Below are 26,590 nucleotides of genomic sequence, written 5' to 3' on the forward strand. Positions count from 1 at the left end.
AGTGAGGTCTAGAATTGTAAACATATGGGTTAATATTAAATACAGTACGTTAATTTCTTAATAATGATTTAATAAAAGTTGATAAGCAAAGAAATTCATAACCCTTTATTTATTTCTTTTATTGTATTTGTTATTCTTGTTTTATTCAATACTAACTATTTGCTCAGAATTAAATAACAACAATAATGTTTACAAATCAATAATAATCACCATCTATGGTTAGATTTTTTTACTACTTTTACCAGGTTTTTTGACAATAATCTTTCAGTTAATTAAAACAAATGAACAACAGATTTTAGTTTTCTTATTTTTAATATATTTTTTTGACACATAACTTTGTCAAAAATGGGTACAAAAAATAATTGAAGATATTATATTTATATACACAAAACCTAACTTTTTGTTTTTAAACTTGTTTTTTATTATTTACAATAAAGTTGATGGATATAAAGAAAACCAAGTCTTCTAATTCGAGAGCATATACAAAATGAGCCTTTCATTGTTGGTTGATTTTTCACCAAATTTTGGAAATTCCTGAGCCTAAAGCATGGCATTATTTTTAAAACATTAGTTATTATTAACGAATAATCACAAAGGAAGACAAAATGGAGTCATTTAGGGTTGCCAAATTGTTAATTTTATATTTTTTTACTCTTTCAAAGTTATTTTAATATATGCTATTTTCTTCTCTTTATTTCCAATTAAAACCAAAATTCCTGGATTTTGAGAAATTTTAAGCCAAAAACTTAAAAAAAAAATAAAATAATAAAATTTGGTCTTTGTGGAAGGCTGTACTATAGTATTCCTGCCTATACCGTTTTGTTGGCCAACTTACCTAATATCTCCTATGAACTGTATTTTCAAATCTTTCAAGGTCTTTTAATACCAATCTCAACCTTGTAACAGGACCTTTTCTTGCTGGCTTGCAATGGTCGCAATGCCTTCTGCCTAAAATTACTGCTTGATAATTCCTTTCACTTCACCTGTGTCTCAAAGTATAGTAAATATACAATACAATTACTAAATTTCCCGAGCTAACAATATTTGTTTATATTTTCCAGAAGCTTAATGTCTCGGCATTATTATTTAGATAACATTATAATGCTGAACCGTTCCAACAAAAGCTATTTTGGTGATTGCAGGTCTGCTTATCGGCAAGTGCTGATTTAGGTTATGATCAAAGGGTTCACAGAATGCTGCTGCCTAGTAAGCTAGAAGTTGCATTGACAGATTTTCGCATACAAATACCTTCTAAAATATATATATATATATATGAACATTACAAAAGAAAAAACCATATTATGAAAAATATAAAGATTTAATTAAGTCACAATTAATTTATTTGGTAAATAAATATATTTGATAAATGGAGTAATTAATTAATTGACCAAAACATTGTTGATTTTACTAACTAACTTTATGTTTTGTTTATGTTCTGATTATGATTTTGTTACAAAAATAAAAATAATCAATTAAATAAAATGAATGTTTAACTTTGGCGAACTAATTTATCCTTTTATTTAGATAAAATATTTAAATAATATAGAAATCATAATCAAGATAAACTTTAAACTGGATAAACTGGATTGTACTTTAATTTTATAAATTTTAAATTAATCTAAAGAAAGAATAAGTACAAAAATAATTTAACCAAATAAAAAAATTAAACATTTAACAATTAAAATTAAATTTAAACATTTTTGTTTTGTTTTTTGGGAGATAACACATTTAACAACAATTTTAAGAGATAACATTTATAAATTATACATCAAAAAAGTATACATCACAATTTTCTTTTCTTGTCTTGTTTAACAAAACAAATATTTTGCTTTCTTATTTTCTAATTTATAAACTCACTCTTTTATCTGTGGTGTTTTGTTGCATTTATATTTAGTACTTATATGATAAGTTATTTATTTTGTTTTCACATATACATTTATGTATACCTTATAACATAGTTTAAACTAATTTAATTTTTAAAAATACATTAATTCTGTTTTCTTCATCTTCTTTTGATAGAACAGCTTTTATAATCTTATTGAAAACTAATTAGGCTCGAAAGTTAATGTACTTATAAATGTCTTAAAATAGAATGTTGTACCGAAATTGATTGTTCGTTTTTTTAAGTCAATTTACTTTCGAAATGTTCAAGTTAGAAAAGATGTAAGAATTTATACACGAATATTCGAGCAGTTTTACATGTATTATTTCACGATTATAATTTTTAATAGTCACAATTAATTTATTTGGTAAATAATTATATTTGATAAATGGAGTAATTAATTAATTGACCAAAACATTGTTGATTTTACTAACTAACTTTATGTTTTGTTTATGTTCTGATTATGATTTTGTTATAAAAATAAAAATAATCAATTAAATAAAATGAATGTTTAACTTTGGCGAACTAATTATTTTATCTAATATTTATATTTAAATAATATAGAAATCATAATCAAGATAAAGTACAAGGATAGGGATCAAATTGAGAAGGGCATTTTGCGAGCATCTTATATAATATCATTATATGCACATAAACAAAAATAATACAAATCTCTGCAAGCTCCCATTACTTTAAACTTTATTTAAAAAAATAAAAACAAAATACTTTAAAGTGGGATTAATTCAAATTGTGCTTGTGAATTCATTTGAGTATTTACCATTTAATAAAATACATATTATGTACTTTATTTAAACTAAAGTGATTTGAATGAGATTATATTAAATCAATTAATTAATTAATTAATTGTTAGTTTTCACAAGAAGTTGTTTTAATGTTTACATTCAGCATTATGTTGCAAATGGTATTCATAAAATAAATATTATTGCAAAATTATTTTCAGCAGTGGTCTTACTTTAATCTTCAATTCACACCAAAGGTAAACATCCACGTTTTCAATGTTAAAAACACATGTATTTGGTTTACCTTTCTTTTAAATTCCCCTATACATACCTTAAGTAGATTCATGCCTGTCCGACGATACTGGATCACTGCTATTTGATGATGACAATGTTGTATTAGAACCAGTTGGATCGCCACTACTCTGTACGGACATGGACCTGCCAGCTGAATGGCCGCTACGACGAAGACGTGACGGTGACAATTTACCAGGGTCTACACTCGTCGGATCGGCCTATAACACCCGCCGCTGATGAACAGCTTCTCCTCTCATCTCAGCTCCTGTTCCTCCTATAGGGGAACATCCTCGTCCTCAGGGACCTTCAGGGAGGGCGAGGCCGTGTGTTAGCCCTCTATAGTCCGCTGTATTTTTGTGGGGCGCTCCACACCCCCACTACTCATGCACACTTATTTTTTTTTTTTTTGAGCAAATCGATTCACATAATTTTTTTGTTTTTGTCAAAAGTAAATGTAAAAACAAAATAAACATGCATTTTTGAAAAAATGCTTACTCATAAGCCTTTATATTTCTTTTGCTTTTTGATTTAGTGGCGTATTCTGAATTTTGGGTATTACAGGCTATTGAATTCAAGTTAGTGATTTAAGCCTTTTATTTAAAAGTAAAAAAAAGGAATATTCAAAAAACATCTTGCCAATGATGTTTCCAAACATCTTAGGATTTGCCTCTTAGGAGAAATTTTAACGGTTCATTTGTAGCGTCTCAATGCGTACATTCATTTTCACAGAAAATCTCATTAATGATAGCAGTTTACAAATCTTTGCGGTATATTTAAAGAAAATGTAAACATATCTTTATGAACAGCGGCTTTATTTCTTGGTAACAATAAAGTCTGGCAGCTTTGTGAAACAATAAAGTAAAAGAAACCATAAAGAAGGTTCTGTAAGGTTGAGGTTATAAATTTTGGGCATTTATTTACATTTATTTTGTCTTTAATCGTTAATCTATACCATCTTATAGTGGTGTGCGAAATATCTCATCAAAATTGTTAAATACAATTGTCCTACAAAGAATTATCTATTATTCTAAATTAATTCTCTCGAAATACTGTTTTTTGGTCACCAAAAATATCTAACCAATTTGTTGTTTTTTCAATAGAAAATTAAGTTGCAAAAATTTCAACGCAAGTTTCAATCCTCCAATTGGTACAATTTTTTGAGGGCATGTTGGGTAATCTTTAGTTCTGAAATTGGGGTCAGGGAATTCTGAAAAGTTAAATTATTTAAATGTTCATGATTTTTTTTTTTTTTTTGAAAATAAAATTAATTCAAGAACAATTATTTTAAATGAGAAGAAATAGAGTTCATCATGGTATCAGTAATCTAAATGTAAACAGTAGGTATAAATAAAATTATAACCTTTATTTTCAATCATTTCTGTTATGAAATTTTTCCTAGCGCTTAAAATAGAGTTTTACTTAAAGTACACAAAAAACACAACATCGAAACTATTGAAAGAGGTTTCATTTTTAAATTTTGTTATAATGCTGAGGGAGGGAAATTTTTGAGTGTTGTTATCAACTCTTTTTTCGTTTTATATATTAATAATATTTTGTACTTTGCTGCAAAAGTTTTATAACTCAAGAGTAGCGTTCAAATAAGATTGCGGTTTGCGACTTTTTTTTGGGGGGGGGATATAGGGGAAAAAGATGAAAAGATTATATTTAATAAACAAATAGAACATCAATAAAATGGATGTTTTATCTATTTGAAATGGTGTTTTTTTCTAGGTAACACCAAGGAGTGTACTTACGTTGTTTTTCTCTACTCTTTCTCCGCAATAACATTGCAGTAGCCTTGTTCTAATAAAATTAAAAAATAAAACTATCAAATTTATTTTCGGTATATACACAAAATAAGCCACTGGTTCTAATAATAATGATTATAAAAAATTTACAAAGTTATGTGAATCGTGCTCTTTATTTTTGCGAAGATTGACTATAGTAAGTAAAACATATCAGTTGTGCTTTGTAACTTGTTTTAAAATGCTGCAAATAAAAATAGATGTATCACAGATAAAGATTTGCTCTTATTTATTTTATCTAATTTTTTTTTCTGTTAAACAAATACTTGAGTATTAGCAAACATTTATCTGTAATTAAACAAAAAATTATGGAGAAGCATTCATTAGTTTCCCCAATGGAGAAAGTGTGTAAAAGAAAAAAAAAAGCACACTTAAAAACAGAGGGTTTTTATAAAAATAAAACTTACTTTGTGACAAATGCTTTGGAGGTTATAGACTGTTTCAATAGGTTTCGGTAGAAGACATGTTTATTTCTAATTCAACTACTTTATAAGAAAGCTAAGTAACGGTAAGTTCTTTTTTATTTTCCTAAACTACCATCACATTAATTTGTCCCAAATTATTGAAATTTAGTTTTTAATTGCTCGTTTTTAAAGTTCCCAAATATGAAATAAAAATTCTAAAGAATTGGCTTCTTCGTCTGACATCATTATTTAATGGTACATCATCTCGTAAAAAAAATACCAGCAACCGGTGTGCCACTTTTTGATAAAAGATGTACCGTGAACTTTTTAAAATAATTTATTAGACTTTTTTTTTTTTTTGCTTTAGCAAAAGTACGATAAATAACAGAATTGGTCATGGCTTTCATTCCAAATCCTATTTTTGCTTGAACATCTCACCATCTTTGTAACCCGTTACTGGAGAAGAGTTTTTTTAGAACGTAAATATAATTTATGCTAAGTAAAAATCGTCACATATTTATCTTCATAATATAAAACAACAATTAGTGAAAATAAATATAAAGAATATATGGGTTGATCGTCAAAAACTGCACGAAAAAGCGTAACGCTGAAAAACACCCAACTTTGGCATTTTTTTTTTCTTTTTCTATAAAAGATAAAATTCCCAAATTTTCTTTAAAATATAGTGCAAATCCTCCTTTATAACTGTAATTTTTTCGTAATAACATAGATTTATTAGTTTTCGAGAAAAGCAATGTGAAAATTGCGCAAAAACAACATTTTCAAAAATTGTTGTTCTTGTTGTTACCTTTTTTGTAAACTGCGTAGCGCCTAAACGCGCGAACCGATTTTCATGAATGAGGTGTCATTCAATTCGGAATTTTATGTGTGCCTTTTGGGGGTCTCGACGCTGTACATCGAATGAGAGAGGAGTTAGCCCCCTTTATGTAAGGCCCCTTCTAAAATTATTATTACTAATTACTCTGTAAATCTTGGCCTGATTTTGATAAAATTTGGTAGGATATTAGGGTTAAGGCTCCCCTTTGTAACAATAAAGCGACGGTCTGCTCTTACACTTGTTAAGGGGAAGTATAGCAATCGTTTCAAATTATCAACGCGTGAACCGATTTTCATGAATGAAGTGCCATATTATTCAAAATTTTATGTAGATTTGCATTTTAAAGGTCTCGACGCTGTGCATATTTGGGAGGGGAGTTCGCCCAATGTAAGTAAGGCCCCCTCCAATATTATTATTACTGATAACTCTGTAAATCTTAGCTCGAATTGATAAAATTTGGGAGGATGAAAGGGTTAGGGCTCCCCTGCATAACGGGGTAAAGCGATGGTCTGCTCTTACTTTATTATATTATATATGCGTTGTAGTTATATTTTTTATATGTGACTAAACTAACTGACGGACTAAGTCCGCCAAGCCGGTCCCAAGCCCATGTGAGAAAGGATGAGGGGTCCGTCGGAGTTACTTATGTTTCAGGATCTAAAGGCTAACTCGCAGAGCCAAGAGAGGGAGGATGTATTCATAAATGTTTATGCTGTGTAAATATGTTATTGTTTGCAACCCTCTATAAAACTATAAATAAATCTATCCAAAAGGAACAAAAATCTCCTTAACAAAAACTTAGTTTAAAATGTTAAGTATAAGGGTTGATTAAACGCAAAAATGCACACAAATCAGCAGGTAACCAACATTTCATTCATACTTCATTGATATTATTTAACTAATTTTACTGCATTAACTTTTTATTAAATTTTTTAGAATTTATTAGATGTCGCAGACCCTTATGCTGGACATTTCATTCATATTTTTAGAACAGCTAATTATTCCAGTATTTTACTACAAGTAAAATTAGGGGGACTAAATTAAATTACAATAGAGAAATCAATAATTGTTGTTGAATAATCTACTTGTTATAACTGTGTGTTATTTGTGCTCACGAATATTTCGGTAAGACGAATTCAAGACAGTACCCTACTCTAACTTTGTCTTTTTCTACTTTAACATGCATGTACATATGTTATAAAAGTGATTTATCATAATTATAACAAAAAAATATAATAAATGAAGTGGCCAGCATAAGGGTCTGCGACATCTAATAAATTCTAAAAAATTTAATAAAAAGTTAATGCAGTAAAATTACTTAAATAATATCAATGAAGTATGAATGAAATGTTGGTTACCTGCTGATTTGTGTGCATTTTGGCGTTTAATCAACCCTTATACTTAACATTTTAAACTGTAAGTTTTTGTTAAGGAGATAAATAAAGAATTGCTTTTAAACGATTCTAGAGTTCTTTTTTTTACTATATTAATGTAATTAGTACAAACACGAATTCGTGACGTTGAACTTTTCGACCTTTAATATAACAAACTATATAGATCTTTACTCAAAATAGCCCAACATTAGCACAGTTGCAAACAAGTTTTGTTCCAGGCAAGACAGCGCTTGGACTTCCATAATACCAAAACATAATTGAAGTACTTGATGGTTTTAAAGTACTTTAATTGCCCTTAAAGTTTAACTAAAGCTACAACTAACGCCATTAGCTTTCTCGAAGTTCATTGAAAGACAACAGTTTCTTTACATGAGAAACTGTAATAACCTTTAATAATTGTTAAAACCTCATTATATATTTTAAAATATTTCTCACGATTGCTTCAAAATAAACTGGATTCGAAATATACACTTGTTTTAAGCACTGACATATCCATACTATATCATTATATGAACATTTTTATTCAAAGCATAGCATTAGTTGGTCTAAAAGATGGTTCAATTAAAAAAAAAATAGCATTGATTGTTTACAAGCGAAAACTAATTTATATTAAATTAAAAATACATAGGTTTGGATTACAGGGACCAATATAAAAACATTTATGAAGAACTACATCTGTCACAAAAAAGTTTGCTTGTTTCTAGTTTAAATTCTTGTCATTTAATATTTGAAATTCGGAAAATTTGGTTTTTATATAGACAATATATGATACAGACCTGATAGGCCAGCGCATTCATGATGATGCTATACGGCACAATACCAAGTGGATGAACTTCTCTCATTAATACGTTGGCTGGTATCTTATGAAACTGGATATATTCCAAAAAGTTTGCAATAACATCTTTTAAAACAATATTTTGATTGGAATCACAATATTTTTTACTCCACATTAATGCCGCCTAAAACAAAGTTTTTTTTTCTTTTTTCTTTTAATTATAACCTAAATTCACAATTTTAAAAGGTTACAATACTCCCGTTTATTTCAAAACATTCTTTTCATCTAAAGATATCAATTTTTTTTTAACTAAATAATTAAGAATTAAAGGTAATTTAGAAAGATGGAATTGCCAGATATAGACATTATTCTTTGCAGATGACCAGGTGAAATTGCACGATATGAACGACCACCTTTATTATTAGGAAATAAAAAATTTGGCTAATGTAAAGAATAGCGCCCGGAGGTGTGGCCTGTTTATTTTTGGTGCATGCGCAGTACAGCACACTTACCGTTGACTTTTTAAACTACTTCCCGCCAATGTTCAATATATTCTTTTTAAATTTCTCAACTTCCCGCTAATGTGCTGTATATAATTTTTTTGAATTTCTTAGCTATTTATGTTGAGCGCGCATGCGCAGTACACTTACTGCATAGTAACTGCTTCTTTTTCAACGTATTATCAGTTCCCGCTAGTGCCAGTGTGTAACTTTAGGTTCCTTTTTTTTGAAACTTCATAAAAGATGAGCGTTTTGAATTTACAGTTTTTCTTTAATTTAAAGCATGAATGTAGTCTGAGGGAGGATAAAGGGATGAAAGTTTTATCATTTTGAATAAGTGTTGGTTTAATTAGTAATAGATATGTAGGTCCGAAGTGTGGAAGTGAGATAAGTATGAAAAGGAGTCATTCTTCCATGGGCGATCAAATGAGAGCATTATTTAAGGGAGTGAATAAAGTGTAGAAACAGAAGGATAGGGATTGCATTGAATAAGGTAGGCTTCTTTTCTTTTGTTTTTCATGTGTCTGAATTACAAATTAGAGTTGCGTGTGGATTAGTGGGGCAGTGAGGGGGTGTGGGGGGCGAAGCCCCCCATAAAAATAAAAAAATAGATCAGGGGGAGTGGGGGCAAAGCCCCCACAAAAAGGGGTGGGGGGGGCACAGCCCCCCACGAAAAATGTTTAATAATCTTGAATTAATAATTCGAAGTGATTCTAATTCGCTGTTACCATATAACCCGCCAAATTTAAATGTAAATATAAAATAAAGAAATATTTTTATATTTACATTTGAATTTGGCGGGTTATATGGTAACAGCGAATTAGAATCACTTCGAATTAGGCCACACCTCCGGGCGCTATTCTTTACATTTACCAAAAATTTTTCACCAGTAGCGAGGACTACGTGTTTACCAGATCTAAGTAATGGATACAACTAAGTTGAGAAGGTTATTAAGGAAACAGCATTGGATGACGTAAACAAAAAGGCGATTGGTGGCAAGAGGTAAGTGGGATGATGCTCTAGTTCTGCAGCAGTTTGAAAAACTGAAGACGCAAAATTAAGTAAATAAGTATATTTATTTAGAATCAAAAACACTTTTTGTTATAGAATTTTTGAAATGAACAATTTTATTTATTTTTTTGAGTTGAAAAACTAATTTATACTAAAAGAGTTTTTACGGATTTAATACGCAGGCTCCAAATTAAAAGTGTTGAAGTTTAAATAACAGAGACCAAACTAAGGTATGTATAAAATTAATGAATTCATTAAAAAGAAAATTTGTCATAAAAGATTTTAGTTTTTTAATTTTAGAATTTTCATGAAATTTCAGAAGGGTCACTTCTTTCCAAGGGGTTAAATTTGGCAATTTTTATTACCTATATTGATGCTTCTAATATTGTACATCTAGGGTGCGTTCCACTTGGCGACCACAACGACCACGACCACGACCGCGATTTTGCCCGTTCCACTTGCTTGTGGGCGTTGCGATCGAAAACCCAAGTGGAACGGACTGTGGGCGTTTTAACCGTTCATGTAAACATTACATATGGCGGCTTCGTAAATAAGTTAGAAGCTTGAAGAGGTTATTTATTAATTTAAACCCCATTTATAAGCAGTTATAATAAACTTTATTAATTATTGGTAAAGTTGACTTATATTAAAAGAATATATATAATTCAATTTTTTATATTACATTTTAGTGGAGTATTTATAAAATTTACGTTTAAATAAAATTAAAATGTCTTTTGTGGCAACAGTTGGATATTTATTAATAATGCTTTAGAAAGTTCTTTATCTAGTTCCGATGAAGAGTGGAATGTAATTTTACAAAATCGCAATGATAAAAAGCGAAAACTTAGGCCACGTATTATTAGCTATCAGAGTAATTGATCTTTATTCAAATGAAGAATTTAAAAGTTATTTCAGGTAAATGATTTTGTTATTCAGTGATTTAGTATGTAAAGGGATAAGTAATTATTTATTTATTTATTTTTTGTAGACTTTCGAGAAACACATTCTATTATTTACATGAAATAATACTTTCATTTACATGAGATAATTTTTTCGGTCGCCATATTTTGTTTTAAAAATTGCGCCAACTCTGAATGCCCACTTCGACCCAGCTTTTAAGGTGGGGCGTTGTGGTCGTTGTGTGGGCGAAAATAGTGACGTCATTAGTGACGTTTTCGCCACGACCACAACGACCGCGGTCGCCAAGTGGAACGCCAGAAAGTATGTTTTGGTCGTTGTGGTCGCCAAGTGGAACGCACCCCTAGTGCTTTTAAATTTCTTTTCGAAAATTTAGTACATTTTTTGTTGTTATTCATCTTTTAGTGTAAACAAAAAATGAGCTTACTTAGTCTAAGTAACTTTTAATGTGAGTTGGATTCATTGAAAGTTATGGTAGTCACCTGAAATTTTGTAAATTCATCAGCGCGTAGTTCTTCTCTAGCTAAAATAAGTCGAACAACATGTTGTGGCAAAAGAGTGAAAGAACCTAAATTCAACACTTCGTTACCATGTTCGTCTACGAATTCCAAAACCTAAGGAATAAAAGAAAAAACAAAAACAATTTTTTTTTTTTCAAGCTTGTAATCAGAACAAATTTTGAAACTAAGTTTTCACGAATAATATTTTGAAGGTTTCAGAAGGTTATAGAAAAAGACACAATTATTACTATTTTTTTCGAGTGTTCTTTTTCGTTGTGTATTTGTGATGGACTTGTATTATTTTAAGGGAAGATAAGGTAAGTTAAAATCTACTTTAAGTCTTCCATACTTACGTTTCTTAATACATGACAATAACTAACCTTCTGTACAAGTGATTTTGTGCATTTATACTGAATATACCGTTCAGCAGATGCTAGAAGTGCACAAACAGTATCTACATTAATGCAACATTGAACAAAACCAGCACAAGCTCTACGAAGTTCGTCTAATCCATAATAATCGGCTGCATTCATGACACCTATGAAAACGAAAGATTTTTAATAAGAAATATCTTTAGTTTGCCAAGAATAAAAATACTTATACAACTTTTGTGTTGACTGTAACCATCAATTTTCAATCTCCTGTTGGAAGTACGATAAATTGAACTCAAAGCACTTCGTTTCTACTAAAGTGAATATGGACTTATTGATTACTTAATTTAAATAATGGATCAAGAATAAATAAAGTAAAAAATTGTGTTAATTTTTAAAGAGAAGAGGGGTCTGCATTAATTTTTTGTGGGTAAGGCGTCATTGTGGTACAAAAGAAAATGAAATTGTTGATAAACTTGCAAAGAAAGCCACCAATAGTGGGGGAAATGGCTAATTATAAATTACCACACACCGATATCAAGTGTATAATTGTAAAAGCAGCACTACAAAAATGGCAGAGAGATTTACAGTAATGGTAATAAAGGGAGATTCTATAAAACTATGTGTAGATCAGTTACCTAGACAACCATGGTTTATGAGGGAACTGACACTAATAAATGTGTTGTTACGACAATAAGCAGGCTGAGAGCGAACCACGCTGTGTGCGGATCGTATCTACTTCACAAGATTGCAATGAGAAGGAGGATAGCAAACATATAATAATGATATGTCCACATTATGTAGTAGAAAGGAAACGAATGTTTGACGACTTATACAGGGTATTTAGTTGCACCATTTCGCTGCGAAGGCATAATATTCTTCACCAACATCTATGTGCTTAAATCTGTAGCAGAGCTAGCAATGAAATATGAATGTATTTAAAAGTGAAAGCCGATTAGAATGAATGGAAGAAAATGATTAGAGAAGGATTACGTGATTTTAATTTAGGTTAAGCTGTAAGGATGGCAGGAATATAGAGTACTGATCCATCCATTAGTTGTAAGTTTGTATGTAAATAGTTGTATATAGTAGAATGATGAATGTGTGAAGCGAATGTATTTGTAGGTAAGAACGGAGAGTAAGTGATATTCTAGTGATAAGCACCTAGACGATGCTGGCTGTATGGCGGAAGCCAATGCCAAAAAAAGCCAAAAAAAAAAAAAAATGTTAATTTGGAAGCTAAATTTGATGCAAATTGTGATAAGATTACAAGATAAAGGAGGACTAATGAAAATTAATTTGCTCTAAATATTTCACTTAAAAGTGAAGCACTGTTTTCAATTTTCAGTATTTTATATTTAAACCCATAGATTTGACTCAGGCCCATAATTTTCTCGCTCAATATGCAAGGAAATACTATGATATTGAGACATTACAAGGAACCAGGGCAAGAACAAAGAACCATCAAAATAATATCATAGCTATTCTCGTAGTTTGACAACTTCATGGTTCACAAATATCTAGAATCTGGGATCTGCTAAGTTTAGTGGTTATATTGATGGCCACTGACATTATTTCAATCTTTTCAAGAGTACGAGGGGGTACCCAAAAATAACCGGAATTGCGTTGCCGCGCATGGAGCTTATGTAGTACGCATTTCTGCCGCTAGACGTGTATAGCGCAATTCCTTGCCAGTTCAGTTCTGCCTGTGTTGTCTGCCTGGCTCGTTCTGTTCATCAGCAGTGATTGTTTTTACCAGCGCTGTTTTGTTCTTTTTTCGTTTTTTATGATGGCAAGTTTAAGTGAACAACGTGCAGCTCTGAAATTTTGTTTTCTACTCGGCAAAAATGCTGCTGAAAGTGTTTTAATGTTGAAAACAGCTTACAAAGATGACGCTATGGGAAAAACTCAAGTATACGAGTGGTTTACTCGGTTTAAAAATGGCGACATGTCGATTGATGACAAACCTCGTTCTGGACGTCCATCAAACGAAAATGTTGAAAAAATTCGAGAGCTGGTGTTCACAGACCGTCGACAGACAATTGATCAACTGTCAGAGAGTAGTGGGTTATCTTGGAGCTCGGTTCAGCGAATTTTAACGGAAGATTTGGGGATGAAAAGGGTTGCTGCCAAGTTTGTTCCTCGAGTTCTGACTGACAATCAAAAAGAACATCGAGTTGAAACATGTCGTGCTTTGAAACAACTGCTTGAAACTGATCCAGACTTTCTGTCAAAGGTCATTACTGGTGATGAGTCATGGTGCTATGGTTATGACCCAGAAACAAAGCAACAGTCGAGCCAATGGAAGACGTCATCTTCACCCCGACCAAAAAAATGTCGTCAAGTCAAGTCAAACATCAAAACAATGCTGATTTGCTTTTTTGATGCCAAAGGCGTAGTCCATTCAGAGTTTGTCCCCCCCAGGTCAGACCGTCAATCAAACCTTGTATTTGGAAGTTTTGAAAAGATTGCGCAATAGTGTTCGCCAAAAAAGACCCGATTTGTGGCAAACAGGAGACTGGTTCTTCCACCACGACAATGCACCTGCACACACAGCCATCTCTGTTACACAGTTTTTGGCTAAAAATGGCATGGTTCCGCTGCCCCACGCACCTTACTCGCCTGACCTGGCTCCGTGCGACTTTTTCTTATTTCCACGCATGAAAAAGGGCATGAAAGGTCACCGATTTGACAACATTGAAGAGGTCAAGAAAAAAACGAAGAAGGAGCTGTCAGCCATTTCTAAAGATGACTACAAAAAATGTTTCGAACAGTGGAAGCACCGGTGGGACAAATGAATTAGTTGTAATGGAGAGTATTTTGAAGGGGATAAGGTTGTTCTGTAAAAAATTTGTAAATAAATAGCTTTTAAAAAATAATTCCGGTTTTTTTTTTGGGTACCCCCTCGTATAGTGTAAAAGTACGGAAGTTTAAGAGTAATTTTGTGTTATTAGAGTTGGATAGCTGTAGACACACCAAGTCATTTAAGAAGTTTCTCTTACAAGGACCACATGGAGAGAAAACAAAACCAAAAACTCTTTCTTGTTAGTGGTTTATACCAACTTGTGATTGAAAAGTAAGGAAAGAGTGTCCCAACTATACTAAACATTATCTATTATAAATTTCATTACATGAATCCTGAACAATTAATACCATGTTATCTCGCTAAAACCCCCAAAAAAAGCTGAAGTACAATCACTTCGAATACATTTAAAAGAATCTTCATTTTGCCAAATTGTAGTGAATGTTTAATAAGTTATTCTTACCTAGTAAAGTTCTAGGTTGTAACGTCACACAACCAGTATGTATATATTCAATTAACTGGCGAAACACATCAGGTTCAAATTCTTCAATTATCAGGGTGTGATGTTGATTCGATGATGGCTGTAAAATAGGTTTCTTATCAATTGATATGAATATATTCATGCAGTTTTTTTAATAGGTTAAATAGATCATTTTTGCCACTTGAATTGGAATTTCTGAAGTAATTTTTAATCCTATATTTCCTTTTAAGTAACTTAGAAATAATGCTATCATTTGTGACACAAAATAAATAAAAAAAATGGATTTTAAAGTAATGTCAAAAAAGGCAAATTACGATTACATATTTGTCAGTATTGACCTAAAAAATATGAGGTGAGCAGAGATTATTCAGCAGATTCTTTCTCAACATTCAACACTCTGCTTTCATTTCAAAGAAAAGAATGATATTTTAAAAATACAACAAGAGAATCGCAGAAAAAGTTAAGTAAAACAACGTTCAAACTTTAAAGATTCCGATTGAAAAAAGTAGAGAATTAAAGACATTTAAAAATCTTATTGTAAATGTTCTCACATTCAAAAAGAATACATATTTTAGAGCATTAGAATACATAAAATGAAACAGAAGCTTCTATTGAGTATCAAAGACTTTTTTTTCAAATAATTGAATGACTATCTTAAGTCAAAGTCAACTGTATATAGCATTTCTCCAAAACAAAAAAAATTATTATGACTTCTCGAAGGACATGCTTTGCATTTTACAGTTCTACCGTAAAATCGTAGTATGAAGCGAGAGTACTGCCAATAAGTCTTTGATCCCTGACTTGTTTTTTATATCCTACATTTATCCTATAAATGGAGCCTAAAACTGGAAAACTCGTAAGTTACACTCCCCTACTAGGACACCTAATCCTTAAGAATTGCATTTTAAAGTTGCTCATTTATATTTCGTCAAGTCGTGGTAACCCTTGAAATATGTTCTGTGACGGTTTGTATTCCTTCATCTTAAAGATTTCACTCTTCTAAAAAAAATACATTTATATTTTTAGAATTAGAAACAAAATGATTCTTAAGACTCTAAAAATGACTAGTGTTGCTGGAGTCATACAAGTTAGTCTAGAAATACTTAAACTGTTATGAACTATTAGGGAATTTAACATAGTAAAATCATTGTTACACTGTCTAGTTGTATAAAGTATTCTAGAACCAGGGAGAGAATACTTAATTTTTACTAAATTTAAACAAAAATTCTATAGTGTTAGTGGCATTTTTAAATTAATGGTCATGAATTTTTTTCTTTTTTTACAAAATGATGTCTTACGCATTAAACACTAAAAAATGCATTTCCATTTCCTAAAAAGATCTATAAGGCTTTAATAAGATCATAGATAAAAACATAATTAATTAGAAGAAAATTAAATTATTTAACAATATTGTCAGTAACTCGAGTTGTTTTTTATTAGTCCAAAGCTATTTAAAAAGATAGGCTAAGGTACTTTAAAATTTCTTTGTGCCATAACTAACTTGAAAAATGGTGCCATTTATCAGATGTAGTTCTACTTATAAATAATTAAAATAACGATATATTAAAACCAAAATGTAATACAAAAAAAAAAATTAACGACCATGCAAGTATTTACTACTAGTATGATTTAGATTTTTCAAAAAAAGAGAGAAATAGTGTTAAATGTAAGTTTTAAAAATGGAAGAGAAAAGTACCCTCAAAATGCGTAGAGAGAAATATAAGAATTTTGTGATTGTAGAAGTAATATTTAGATTATAAAAGTTAAAAAATAAAATGGTGACCAATATCCATATAATGCTTTCCAAGTTATATGTACAAATTTAAATTTTTTACTAACTTTTATTTACCCTTGGATACAAATTCGATTATTAATTGGTTCGTCGCAAACATATCGTACATACATCAAAGAATAATTTAATGTGCATTTCTTATAATCAAAGTAAATAAATTATAATAATATAAGGGAATTTCATTCAACTACTATTTCGAAAGAGATCAAACTAAGAAAAAAAACCACTAATATAATCATACTTCATAGTCTTCATTTTTAGATGAAGTAAACATTTTATATTTTCTGGCTTACGTTATTTCAGATTTTTGAAATCGGGAATCCGGTAAACATAACTTTTGAGGCTATCAAAGATTGGAAGTTTCAAAATCAGACACCACATTAAAACAGGTATCAACAATGTTCTTGTTTGTTTGATTTCTGAAAAAAAAAACTTTGCAATCTCGTCACCAAATATACTAAGCACGAGCAATTTTATATGTAATTTTTTTGTAAATGTGGATTGAACTATAAATTCTTAAAAGAATTCGGAATATTTAAATTGCAGTTCTATTTTTCAAGATTCTAATCCAAGCACAACAAAATAACCCGAGGGATTGTAGATTCCTTTGAAGTTTTAAACTTTGCTTCCAGACAAATTTGTTAAATAACGAAAATGTTAGCAAATTTGCGATTAGCAACGAAATGAGACTCTGACCTTCTTTGCAAATTTGTCCTCTATCTTAAAGAATTGTTGTATCCAAGGTAAATTGATCTTGAACATATTTGTTTAAACTTTTCATGTAATCGTTAAAAGAAAATAGTATTTTAATTAATAAAATAGTATTTATAAATGTCATGCCTTATACAACAAAAAGCTAACTAGAAATATGAAAATTCATTTAAAAGCACATTCGCTTCGTTTATGGTATTTAAACTATTAGTAGTAAAAGGAGTTTTAAATTATTATATGAATAAATTTATGATTCTAAGGAATAGAAACAAAACAAAAAAAGTCGTGGTTTATATTTATAAATAATATATGCAGAAAATATTGTGCTTAAATAAACATTTATTACCTCTTGTATGGAAGCTAACTGTTGGGTGTACCCAGAACGCTGTGAACACCAAACATAACTAATACATACTAAATTTCCCTTTTACCTAATGGTTATTGGTTATTTCATCACAAAAAAAAAAAATTAAGCTATTTATTTTATTTACTGTTAGAGGTGTTAAAAAAATTCTTAATTCTGATTAATTGCATTAAACGTTTTCAAAAATCCTATTTTCAAAAAATTGTATGAAAAAAGGGACTTACAATATAAAGGATATTGTAATACTTCGCGGTCAAATAATTTGTAAAAGTACAATTAGTTCTGCCCGGTAATATCGTACAGTATATTGGTCAATCCGTAATGAAAAGAGGAGAAGCTGCTCCGAACTTGACATTTTATTTATCTAACGCTTAGCTCTTCACCATCGAAGAGGTAGTATTACATTCGCCAAAGAACAGGACAGTTATAGTCTTCTTTCATGTCATTCAATCAGTCTTTCAGAAATAAATCTTGAGAGTGAACGCTTACTAAGAAATAACAGCTCAGTGGTATGTCAAATTTTAAAATAAATGTGACACCGATATAATTGTGCACCTCACATTGTGTTAACTATAAACTATTGTGAACATCTAAATCTAGTGTGGAGTGATATTTGATACGAAAGGGCAAAACAAAAAAAAACACTAGCTATTAGGAAAATACTGAATCACTTACTAATTCAACACCTCACATACTCGTAATTATAAACAATAGTAAGTGTTTTAATACTGACATTAGGGTTTTTTTTATTTACAAAAGAATTAAACCTTTCTTTATATAAAACATTAATATTGCCTAGTTAATTAGATTGGATCAAAGTATACTAAAAAAGATTTGACATCAAAAAAGGTTTAATCTGATTTTTTAAAAAAAGGTGCTAAATACAGTTAAAAAAAGTGTTTGATTTGTTGCAGAAACTATATTCTAACAATAATAAAGATTAATTTTATAAAGAAGATTGTTTTCTTTTTGCAAAAAGTTACGTCTTAATAAAAAAAGAATCACTATTTTTTAAAAAAAGTATAATTTCGTGAACAAGATTTTGAAGTTGATTGAAAGGATAGTTTGCACAAAAAAACGTTGAATGAAACAGGTTGAAAAAATTAAAACATTTTAATCCTTATTTTGTTATAAGATTTTATTAAAACTTATTATATTTATACACTTAAATTTCGTTTAAAGAGTTTCATTTAGCACTTTATTTTAGTGTAAGCAAAATACGTAAATGTGGTTTTTTATATTTTAAATGATTCAAGGATTACTAATAGTTTAGACAGAATACTAATGTATTACGAGGGTCGTTTGAAAAGTCCGTGCAAAGTCAGAGAGATAGCACTACTGGCGCGTATCGAGGTTATGTTTAGTTAGTAGCATCTCTTGGAAGAACACACACCAAGTTTCAGCCAGATCGGTCTATTTCTTTGTGTTTGGCATTCGTTTGAATCGAGGAAGTCCGAGTGATTTTCAAAAAATGGACGAAAAAGAATTTCGTGTGTTGATTAAACACTACTTTATGAAAGGCAAAACGCCTCAGGAGACTAAAGAGAAGCTTGATAAACATTATGGTGACTCTGCACCTTCGATTAGAACAGTTTATAAGTGGTTTCAAAATTTTCGGAGTAGCCATATGGGCCACAAGTGACGCTGAACGTTCTGGACGCCCTGTTGAGGTTACTACTCCAGAAATCATTGATAAAATCCATGATATGGTGTGATGGATGACAGAAGAGTGAAGGTGCGTAAGATTGCTAGTGCTGTGGGCATCTCGAATGAACTGGTACATAATATTTTGCATCAACATTTGGACATGACAAAGCTATCCGCAAGATGGGTGCCGCGATTGCTCACGCTTGACCAAAAACGAAATCGTGTGAAGTGTTGCAAGGACGGTTTGCAGCTGTTCCAGAAGAATCCGCAGGACTTTAAGCGTCGTTTTGTCACTGTGGACGAGGGAAGCAGGACTTGGCTCCCTCGGACTACTATTTGTTCCCCAATATGAAGAAATGGCTGGCGGAAAAAAGATTTTATTCAAACGAGGAGGTGATTGCAGAAACGAATGGCTATTTTTCAGACTTAGACAAATCCTATTATTCGGAAGGGATGAACAAACTAGAGCAGCGTTGGACGAAGTGTATAAGCCTAAAAGGAGACTATGTTGAAAAATAAAAAAGGTTTACCCCAAAAAATTAAGTAGTTTTTATTTTTGCACGGACTTTTCAAACGACCCTCGTATCTTTCAACTTCAGAGTATATTAAACCATTCTTGACTCAACTTCTTTATTGGTTAATAAATTTAATAAACCATTTTTAATATTATTATTTTATGGAACTTTTTTTTTTTTAAGATGAAGAAAAGAATCTCGGAAGAAATTATCTTTTGGCAGGGCAGAGTACAAGGAATCTTTGTCAATGGTAAATATTTGACTCAATCGAAAGTAATACATCTTTTACAATGAAATCTTTAGCGTAATAATTGGAAATACAGGATGTTGATGATCTTTTCTAAGAAGGAAAATGTATTTAGGTTGGGTGGAGGTGACAGATTTATCCAAAAAAAAGTGAACTACAACGTAAAATTGGCCAATACAGAAAGTGATCCAACTCATTTAAGGTTTTTTATGCAATTAATGAGGGCCTAGATCTTTCAGTAGGAATATAAAAAGAAAGAATATTACTTGCGCAGCTGCATTTTGAAGATTAAGTAGTGGTTCTGAACTTCTTTTGAGAAACAGTCGCAATTTATTTTCCTTTGGGGGGGCCTCTTTCTTGCGTTGAGGGCTCGGTGCTTGATACAGCATCTTGTGAAACACTCTGAAATTAAAAAAAATGTTTCAAAGACAGTTTTATTGGAATTTTTAAGGATTCTGATTACTCCGCGACAACTTGTCATTAAATGTTCCAAACAATTTACTATTCCCTTATTTATATAATATCTATGAACACAAGAAACACTGCCAATTTGATTTTACAGAATTATTTTTATCGAAAAGGGTTGTACTGAGCTTCTTTAAACTTGGTATCTATTATTTATTATTTTGATTAAAAATATATACTATATATTTTTTAATTCTTTTAGGAAGATTGAGGAGTCTGAGAGTTTGGTCTAAGTTTGAAGGCCGTTCTGTTAAAGGGAGAGAGAAGTTAGAGACGTGCTTACGACCTACCATCATGTGATCTGTTCATAAGTCTGAGGGTGCGTTCCACTTGGCGACCACAACGACCAAAACATACTTTCAGGCGTTCCACTTGGCGACCGCGGTCGTTGTGGTCGTGGCGAAAACGTCACTAATGACGTCATTATTTTCGCCCACACAACGACCACAACGCCCCACCTTAAAAGCTGGGTCGAAGTGGGCGTTCAGAGTTGGCGCAATTTTTAAAACAAAATGTGGCGACCGAAAAAATTATCTCATGTAAATGAAAGTATTATTTCATGTAAATAATAGAATGTGTTTCTCGAAAGTCTACAAAAAATAAATAAATAAATAATTACTTATCCCTTTACATACTAAATCACTGAATAACACAAAATCATTTACCTGAAATAACTTTTAAATTCTTCATTTGAATAAAGATCAATTACTCTGATAGCTAATAATACGTGGCCTAAGTTTTCGCTTTTTATCATTGCGATTTTGTAAAATTACATTCCACTCTAATCGGAACTAGATAAAGAACTTTCTAAAGCATTATTAATAAATATCCAACTGTTGCCACAAAAGACACTTTAATTTTATTTAAACGTAAATTTTATAAATACTCCACTAAAATGCAATATAAAAAATTGAATTATATATATTCTTTTAATATAAGTCAACTTTACCAATAATTAATAAAGTCTATTATAACTGCTTATAAATGGGGTTTAAATTAATAAATAACCTCTTCAAGCTTCTAACTTATTTTCGAAGCCGCCATATGTAATGTTTACATGAACGGTTAAAACGCCCACAGTCCGTTCCACTTGGGTTTTCGATCGCAACGCCCACAAGCAAGTGGAACGGGCAAAATCGCGGTCGTGGTCGTTGTGGTCGCCAAGTGGAACGCACCCTGAGTCGGCTACGTTTTGTTTTAATAAAATATTAAAGCTTAGAATTTTACTAATTGTATTAATGGAAAATTGCATGAGTTTCATCCCACTAATTTTTCCTCCTCAATTACAAAACGAGAACTTTATAAATTAATTCTTTGTAAAATCGAAATTATATTTTTATAATTTAAACTCATCTCTATTTGTCCAGGAGGTCTTTTATTCCAACGAACAAATTAGCTATTATTCGTGCATGGAAGAGATTTGCAAACTACTTTACTCGGTGGTGTCTTCGAGCCGGAACGCTCCGGAACGTCGTATAGGAACTAAAGATGATTTCTATTCTAACGAAAATTGATGTATTGGAAAAAAAATAATTAAAAAAAATTACGTGAATACAATTTTCTACATCTGGTCGCTTGGAGGTCATATCCAGCTCTGAATTCTCCAATTTAAGTAAATGTAAGTCTTGTATATGGTTATTATTGCATTGCATGATGACAGAAAATAATTTAATAAATGAATTTTGAGTATTAGATCCAACGGAATGGCCAACGGATATTGAAACTGACTATGGAGAAAATGAAATCGAGTCGTTATGCGCCAGATTTAATTTAATAACATCAACGACGCGATGTATCAATGCGTTTATTGATAATGGAGGCACAGAAATTCCTGAAGATTTACAAATTTTAATTCGCTATATAAATACTATTCCTTACAGTTCGGCAGAGTACGAGCGAGGATTTAGTAATACGAATATTATTTTAAGTGAACGAAGAAGTAGAATATTAATTAAAAATCTAGCAAATCTCCTATATATAAAAATGAATGGTCCACCGCAACAATTATTTAATCCAGATGATTGTGTAAAAATTTGGTTGAGGTTCAGCAGATGACAACAAAATAAAGAAAGTTCAACAAAAATATCCTGAACATAATCCTATGTAGTATATTTTATAAAAATTATTATTTATAATGTATTATCATAAATATTTATGCAATTTTTTATGAGTACTATACGTATTTTGTAGTTTGTTAACTATTTTTATAAAATGTTCTTATTATTGTAATAAACGTACATAAAGTAGGGTTTGCAATGATTTTTGCTTCCTTTCCTTTTTGGTGTAAAAAATATTTTTAAAAAATTCAAGTATATATACACCTCCTAAGCGTTCTGGTAAAAATATAATTAACAGGACACCCCTGACTTTACTAGAAATTTCTCATAATAACTATTAAATAAAACCCAAGGCCTAGAATGGAAATCGAACCCAGTACCCATAATACTTCTTAGCTTCGCGGGACGCCTCTATACGCTTGGCTAAAGTGGCGCCTTCTTAATAGCACGAACAAACGTAAACACACAATCTAAATATTAAAAAAACAAATTTACATTTTTAACTAATTACACATACCTGCTCCTAGCTGCAAGTACAGCTTTTACTGCACAAACTGGTTCTCTTGTATCGCCAACTAAGAATGTAACATCGCATAATTCTGGCATACTAGCCAGAAATTTCATATCCTCAGCTAGACCTGTCTTATTTTCGAACGTAGACAAGTCAGGCTCGTCTAACAGTTCCACAGCAGCCATTACCTCCGGCATATCTGGACTACTGTCGGTTACCGTTATCTTGTCTATTTTGTTTGCTTTTTTTTCTGTTTTTCTTAAAAAAATTATTTCATTATAATATTCTGTAAAAAAAAGAAGAGGATATAGTTTATAATCGATACACTTTACCAATAAATAATTGTCATTAAATAGAGCAATCATTTCTCCTAACTTCTTTTCCAGTAATTATTTCTGTATAAGGTTATATTGCAACTGATAAAGGTTAAAATTTAAAAGCAGTATTATTCTCTCCTCACTTTCAAATCCAATAAAAACTCTTGTACCTTTCAAACAATACTTAAACTCTCTGAAAAAACTAGTTTGATAAGTGGAAAATAAAGTTAAAAGTTCATAAATGCCAGATTATAAATTTTACCCTTAAAAGTATTAATTGTCTTCCAGTTTATCTAAAACAGACTACCACCTCTTTGCGCTGACACTGTCAAATATTGAGACATTAAATAGACAAACGACTAACATGGGATTCGCAAACAACTAAAGAAACATTATTACTTAGAAGCGCGACTACTTCTTAGACGTTTAAACTAACATTTGCCAACAATGTGCGGATATAAAATTTCGCTACTGAAACCGATATGAACGTATTAGGATTGTGAGAGTCAGCCAATCATTCTAATATATACCGTCTTCTAGTATTAAAGTTCAAAATTAATTGCTGAATACCCTATATTATTTATTAAATAGAACAATTCACAGTGATCTTTAAAGATAGATGAAAATCCGTAACCGGTCTGAATGAAAGAAATCCAGCATGCTTTTAGGGATTAAATCATTGATCTTATCCAACATTATGGATCATCAACATTGTGTTGGTATATTAAATAAGTTGTAAATTCCAAATTTAGGTAAAAATTATATCAGATATCTAGAATGTAATAAAGAAAAGTTTTTTAATTATGTAACACATCAAATTATATTTTATCCTGTCTAGAAAAGCAAATTTTAGAATTGAGATTTATCAGAGAAATCTAAAAAAGTCCAAACTAAATTCTAGTTAGCAGAGTGGGATGTGGCAAATGGAACAAATAAAGAATTGTAGCAGCTTTTCTAGGTCAAGGTCCTTTCTAGAATATTAGCAAAATAATAAAAAGGACAAGTTCCTACATTTGGACTGTTGGTTCACTTTTTGAGTGGCATAATCGCAGTGTCAAATTTGTCGTCGTAAAAATTGTCAGCTAAGTTTTGAATAACTGTTTAAGAAAACAGTGTAGTGTTTCATAATTGCATAAATCATAAATTACAATAAATCACTCTATATCCTAGTTAATTTATCACTATTTTCATTTAGAGTAATTCTTTTCAGAATTTTGTTTTATTTATTTTTTTAACAACTCATTAAGAAAATCACGAAAAGCTCTCCCAAAAATATTGACGGCATTCGGATAACTTGGATTCTGATTACAGACTCTGATTAGATTTTGGATTCAGTCATTATAACTTATTATTCATCCGAATATCCAAGCAGAATACAATTAAAAAAAATCTCAACACCAATATTCAACATGTGATTCCAAAAAAAAAAAAAAAAAGATTATACATTCTTGTTAATTATTTCCTCCAAAATTTGACTCATATTGAATATTACATTATACAAGAATGGTTTGTCTTTATAATCATAATTATGAAAACATAATTACAAACATCTTTATTAATAATTAATACTTGTAAAGAAATAGCATAGGGTAACCTAAATTCTAGATTGCGAAGTATTTTTATCAAAGTCTCAAATAAATGGGTTGTCTGTTACTGAGTTTTAATTAGATAAATAAGTAAAAATTAATAATCTTATAGCTTTAAAAGACATGAAACACCTAAAATATATATTTTTTAATATACGATTTGTAAAAAATTAGAGATTAATTCAGGCTCCAATATTAATAATTTAATACAATTAATTTTATTCAGTGGTTAAAAATTAATTTTCTTATAAAGGTAACCAATGATTGTTTAAAATTTGATGTAAATAATTATTAGTAACTAAATTGACCTACCTGTTGTTGAAAATTCTTAACTCTGCAACAATATACACACAGCTGTAGCCTGTTGATTCAGATCATCTTTTGGCAGAAAAACTGCGTAACATATTACAAATTGAAATCTATATATCTAATTAAGAGATTCTAAATATTTATAACTGGTCAAGTGAATTCAATTTATTCATTAAATAAGTTACTTAACAAATCAGATAAAATGAATTAAAAAAAACGCGTATTTTATAGATGTTTTAAGGGATAAGTGAAGATTCAACATTGTTGAAATGCTGGTCTCACTTGTTATTGATCCATGTTAGGGCATGCTCAGAATGTAATCTGGCCTTACAAAACGTGAACTCATTAATATTACTGGTTTAAATAAATGGTAGCTTGTACCTTAGATAATATATGGGCTAAGTGTTTCTGAGTTTCTACATACACCTCCAATCCCAGATTTTAGAAAAGTCCCAGGATTTGAGAAGGTTCCAGCTCTTGCATCACCCGGTAATTTCCCAGATTCTTGATTTTTCCTTAGATACTAGCGTCGCAGTTAGTTTGGAGGTGTATTTGAGTTTTCTATATCCCATCTAGTATTTGCTCGTGCCTCCTCGTTCGAGACCTATTTTCTTCAGCCGCCTCCTAAGCTGATAATTCCCCATAGATTTGCGGAATTAATAATTACTTCGATCGAAGCATGTCGCAGACTGTTTCACGTAGATCAGATCTTCGCCTATCTGGAAGATTGGTCTAAAGAAAAAAACCATCGCCTTGCCTTGCTCCAGCGTCGACTGTCTCACTACTTTGTACTTCGCACGCCAACAAACCATGATAACCTAATTAGTGTAAACTAGAATTATCACTGCCTAGGTCATTGAGTTTGCTAGAATATATTTGGATTCAGTATGGCTGATCTTCTCCATTCATATTATTTCAGATTTAGCAAATAAGAACAGAGTATCAAGCAAAGCAAAATGAAGTCATCATACTGCTATTAGGCAAGCGATAAATATTGAAACTAAGTTTGAGAAAAGTAAAAACTTACGAAAATTTAACTCTCTTTATCTCCTAAACTAATTTATCAAAACAGTTCAAACTTGACTCATACAAACAGATACAAATAGACTACAATTCAGCAAAATTATTGAGTAATCTGATTATCACGAAGCGAGATGTGAAGGACTAAAATTTTGGGAAAAGTAAAAACCTTCGAAACTTCAATTTTCTTTTTTGCAAATAGAAGTTCATAAAAATAGGAAATCATTGCTGGTTTTACACAAATTTCCTTATTTTTTTTCATCTTACATTCCGTTTTAATGCTTGGGCTGATATAAAAATCCAGGACGGCTGTTATTAGCAGCAGAAATTAAC

The 26,590-nt window shown here is 30.8% G+C and overlaps 1 protein-coding gene across 6 annotated transcripts; it reads right to left on the reverse strand.

Moving 5' to 3' along the window:
• Positions 1–49: 49 nt before the first annotated feature.
• On the reverse strand, positions 50–26,073 carry gprs (speckle type BTB/POZ protein). 6 transcript variants are annotated; one of them, XM_074114403.1, is made up of 10 exons: positions 25,619–26,073; positions 25,241–25,321; positions 23,032–23,311; positions 20,259–20,394; positions 17,566–17,604; positions 14,699–14,816; positions 11,442–11,599; positions 11,044–11,175; positions 8,134–8,316; positions 50–3,134 (listed from the first exon to the last, which is right to left on the reverse strand). In XM_074114403.1, exons 3-10 carry the CDS (start codon positions 23,220–23,222, stop codon positions 2,955–2,957), a joined length of 1,137 nt encoding a protein of 378 aa, XP_073970504.1. In that variant the 5' UTR covers positions 23,223–23,311; positions 25,241–25,321; positions 25,619–26,073; the 3' UTR covers positions 50–2,954. The 6 variants fall into 6 exon arrangements, with proteins under 6 accessions (XP_073970504.1, XP_073970503.1, XP_073970505.1 ...); XM_074114405.1 differs by lacking the exon at positions 25,619–26,073 and adding an exon at positions 4,671–4,719 and having other exon boundaries at positions 2,955–3,134; positions 25,241–25,532; XM_074114402.1 differs by lacking the exon at positions 25,619–26,073 and having other exon boundaries at positions 25,241–25,532.
• Positions 26,074–26,590: the final 517 nt, after the last annotated feature.

This window comes from Rhodnius prolixus, unplaced genomic scaffold, assembly GCF_049639745.1.
Source record: "Rhodnius prolixus isolate KJV_2025 unplaced genomic scaffold, Rpr scaffold_7, whole genome shotgun sequence".
Lineage (NCBI taxonomy): Eukaryota > Metazoa > Arthropoda > Insecta > Hemiptera > Reduviidae > Rhodnius > Rhodnius prolixus.

What these genes read in the sequence shown, in the direction of transcription:
- gprs (XM_074114403.1), bottom strand. Translation starts at nt 23,222, where the DNA reads ATGCCGGAGGTAATGGCTGCTGTGGAACTGTTAGACGAGCCTGACTTG. An exon ending in CAAAATCACTTGTACAGAAG is followed by an intron (nt 11,176 to 11,441) that starts GTTAGTTATTGT and finishes TTTATTCCTTAG; the next exon opens with GTTTTGGAATTCGTAGACGA. An exon ending in ATGAATTTACAAAATTTCAG is followed by an intron (nt 8,317 to 11,043) that starts GTGACTACCATA and finishes ACTTTGTTTTAG; the next exon opens with GCGGCATTAATGTGGAGTAA.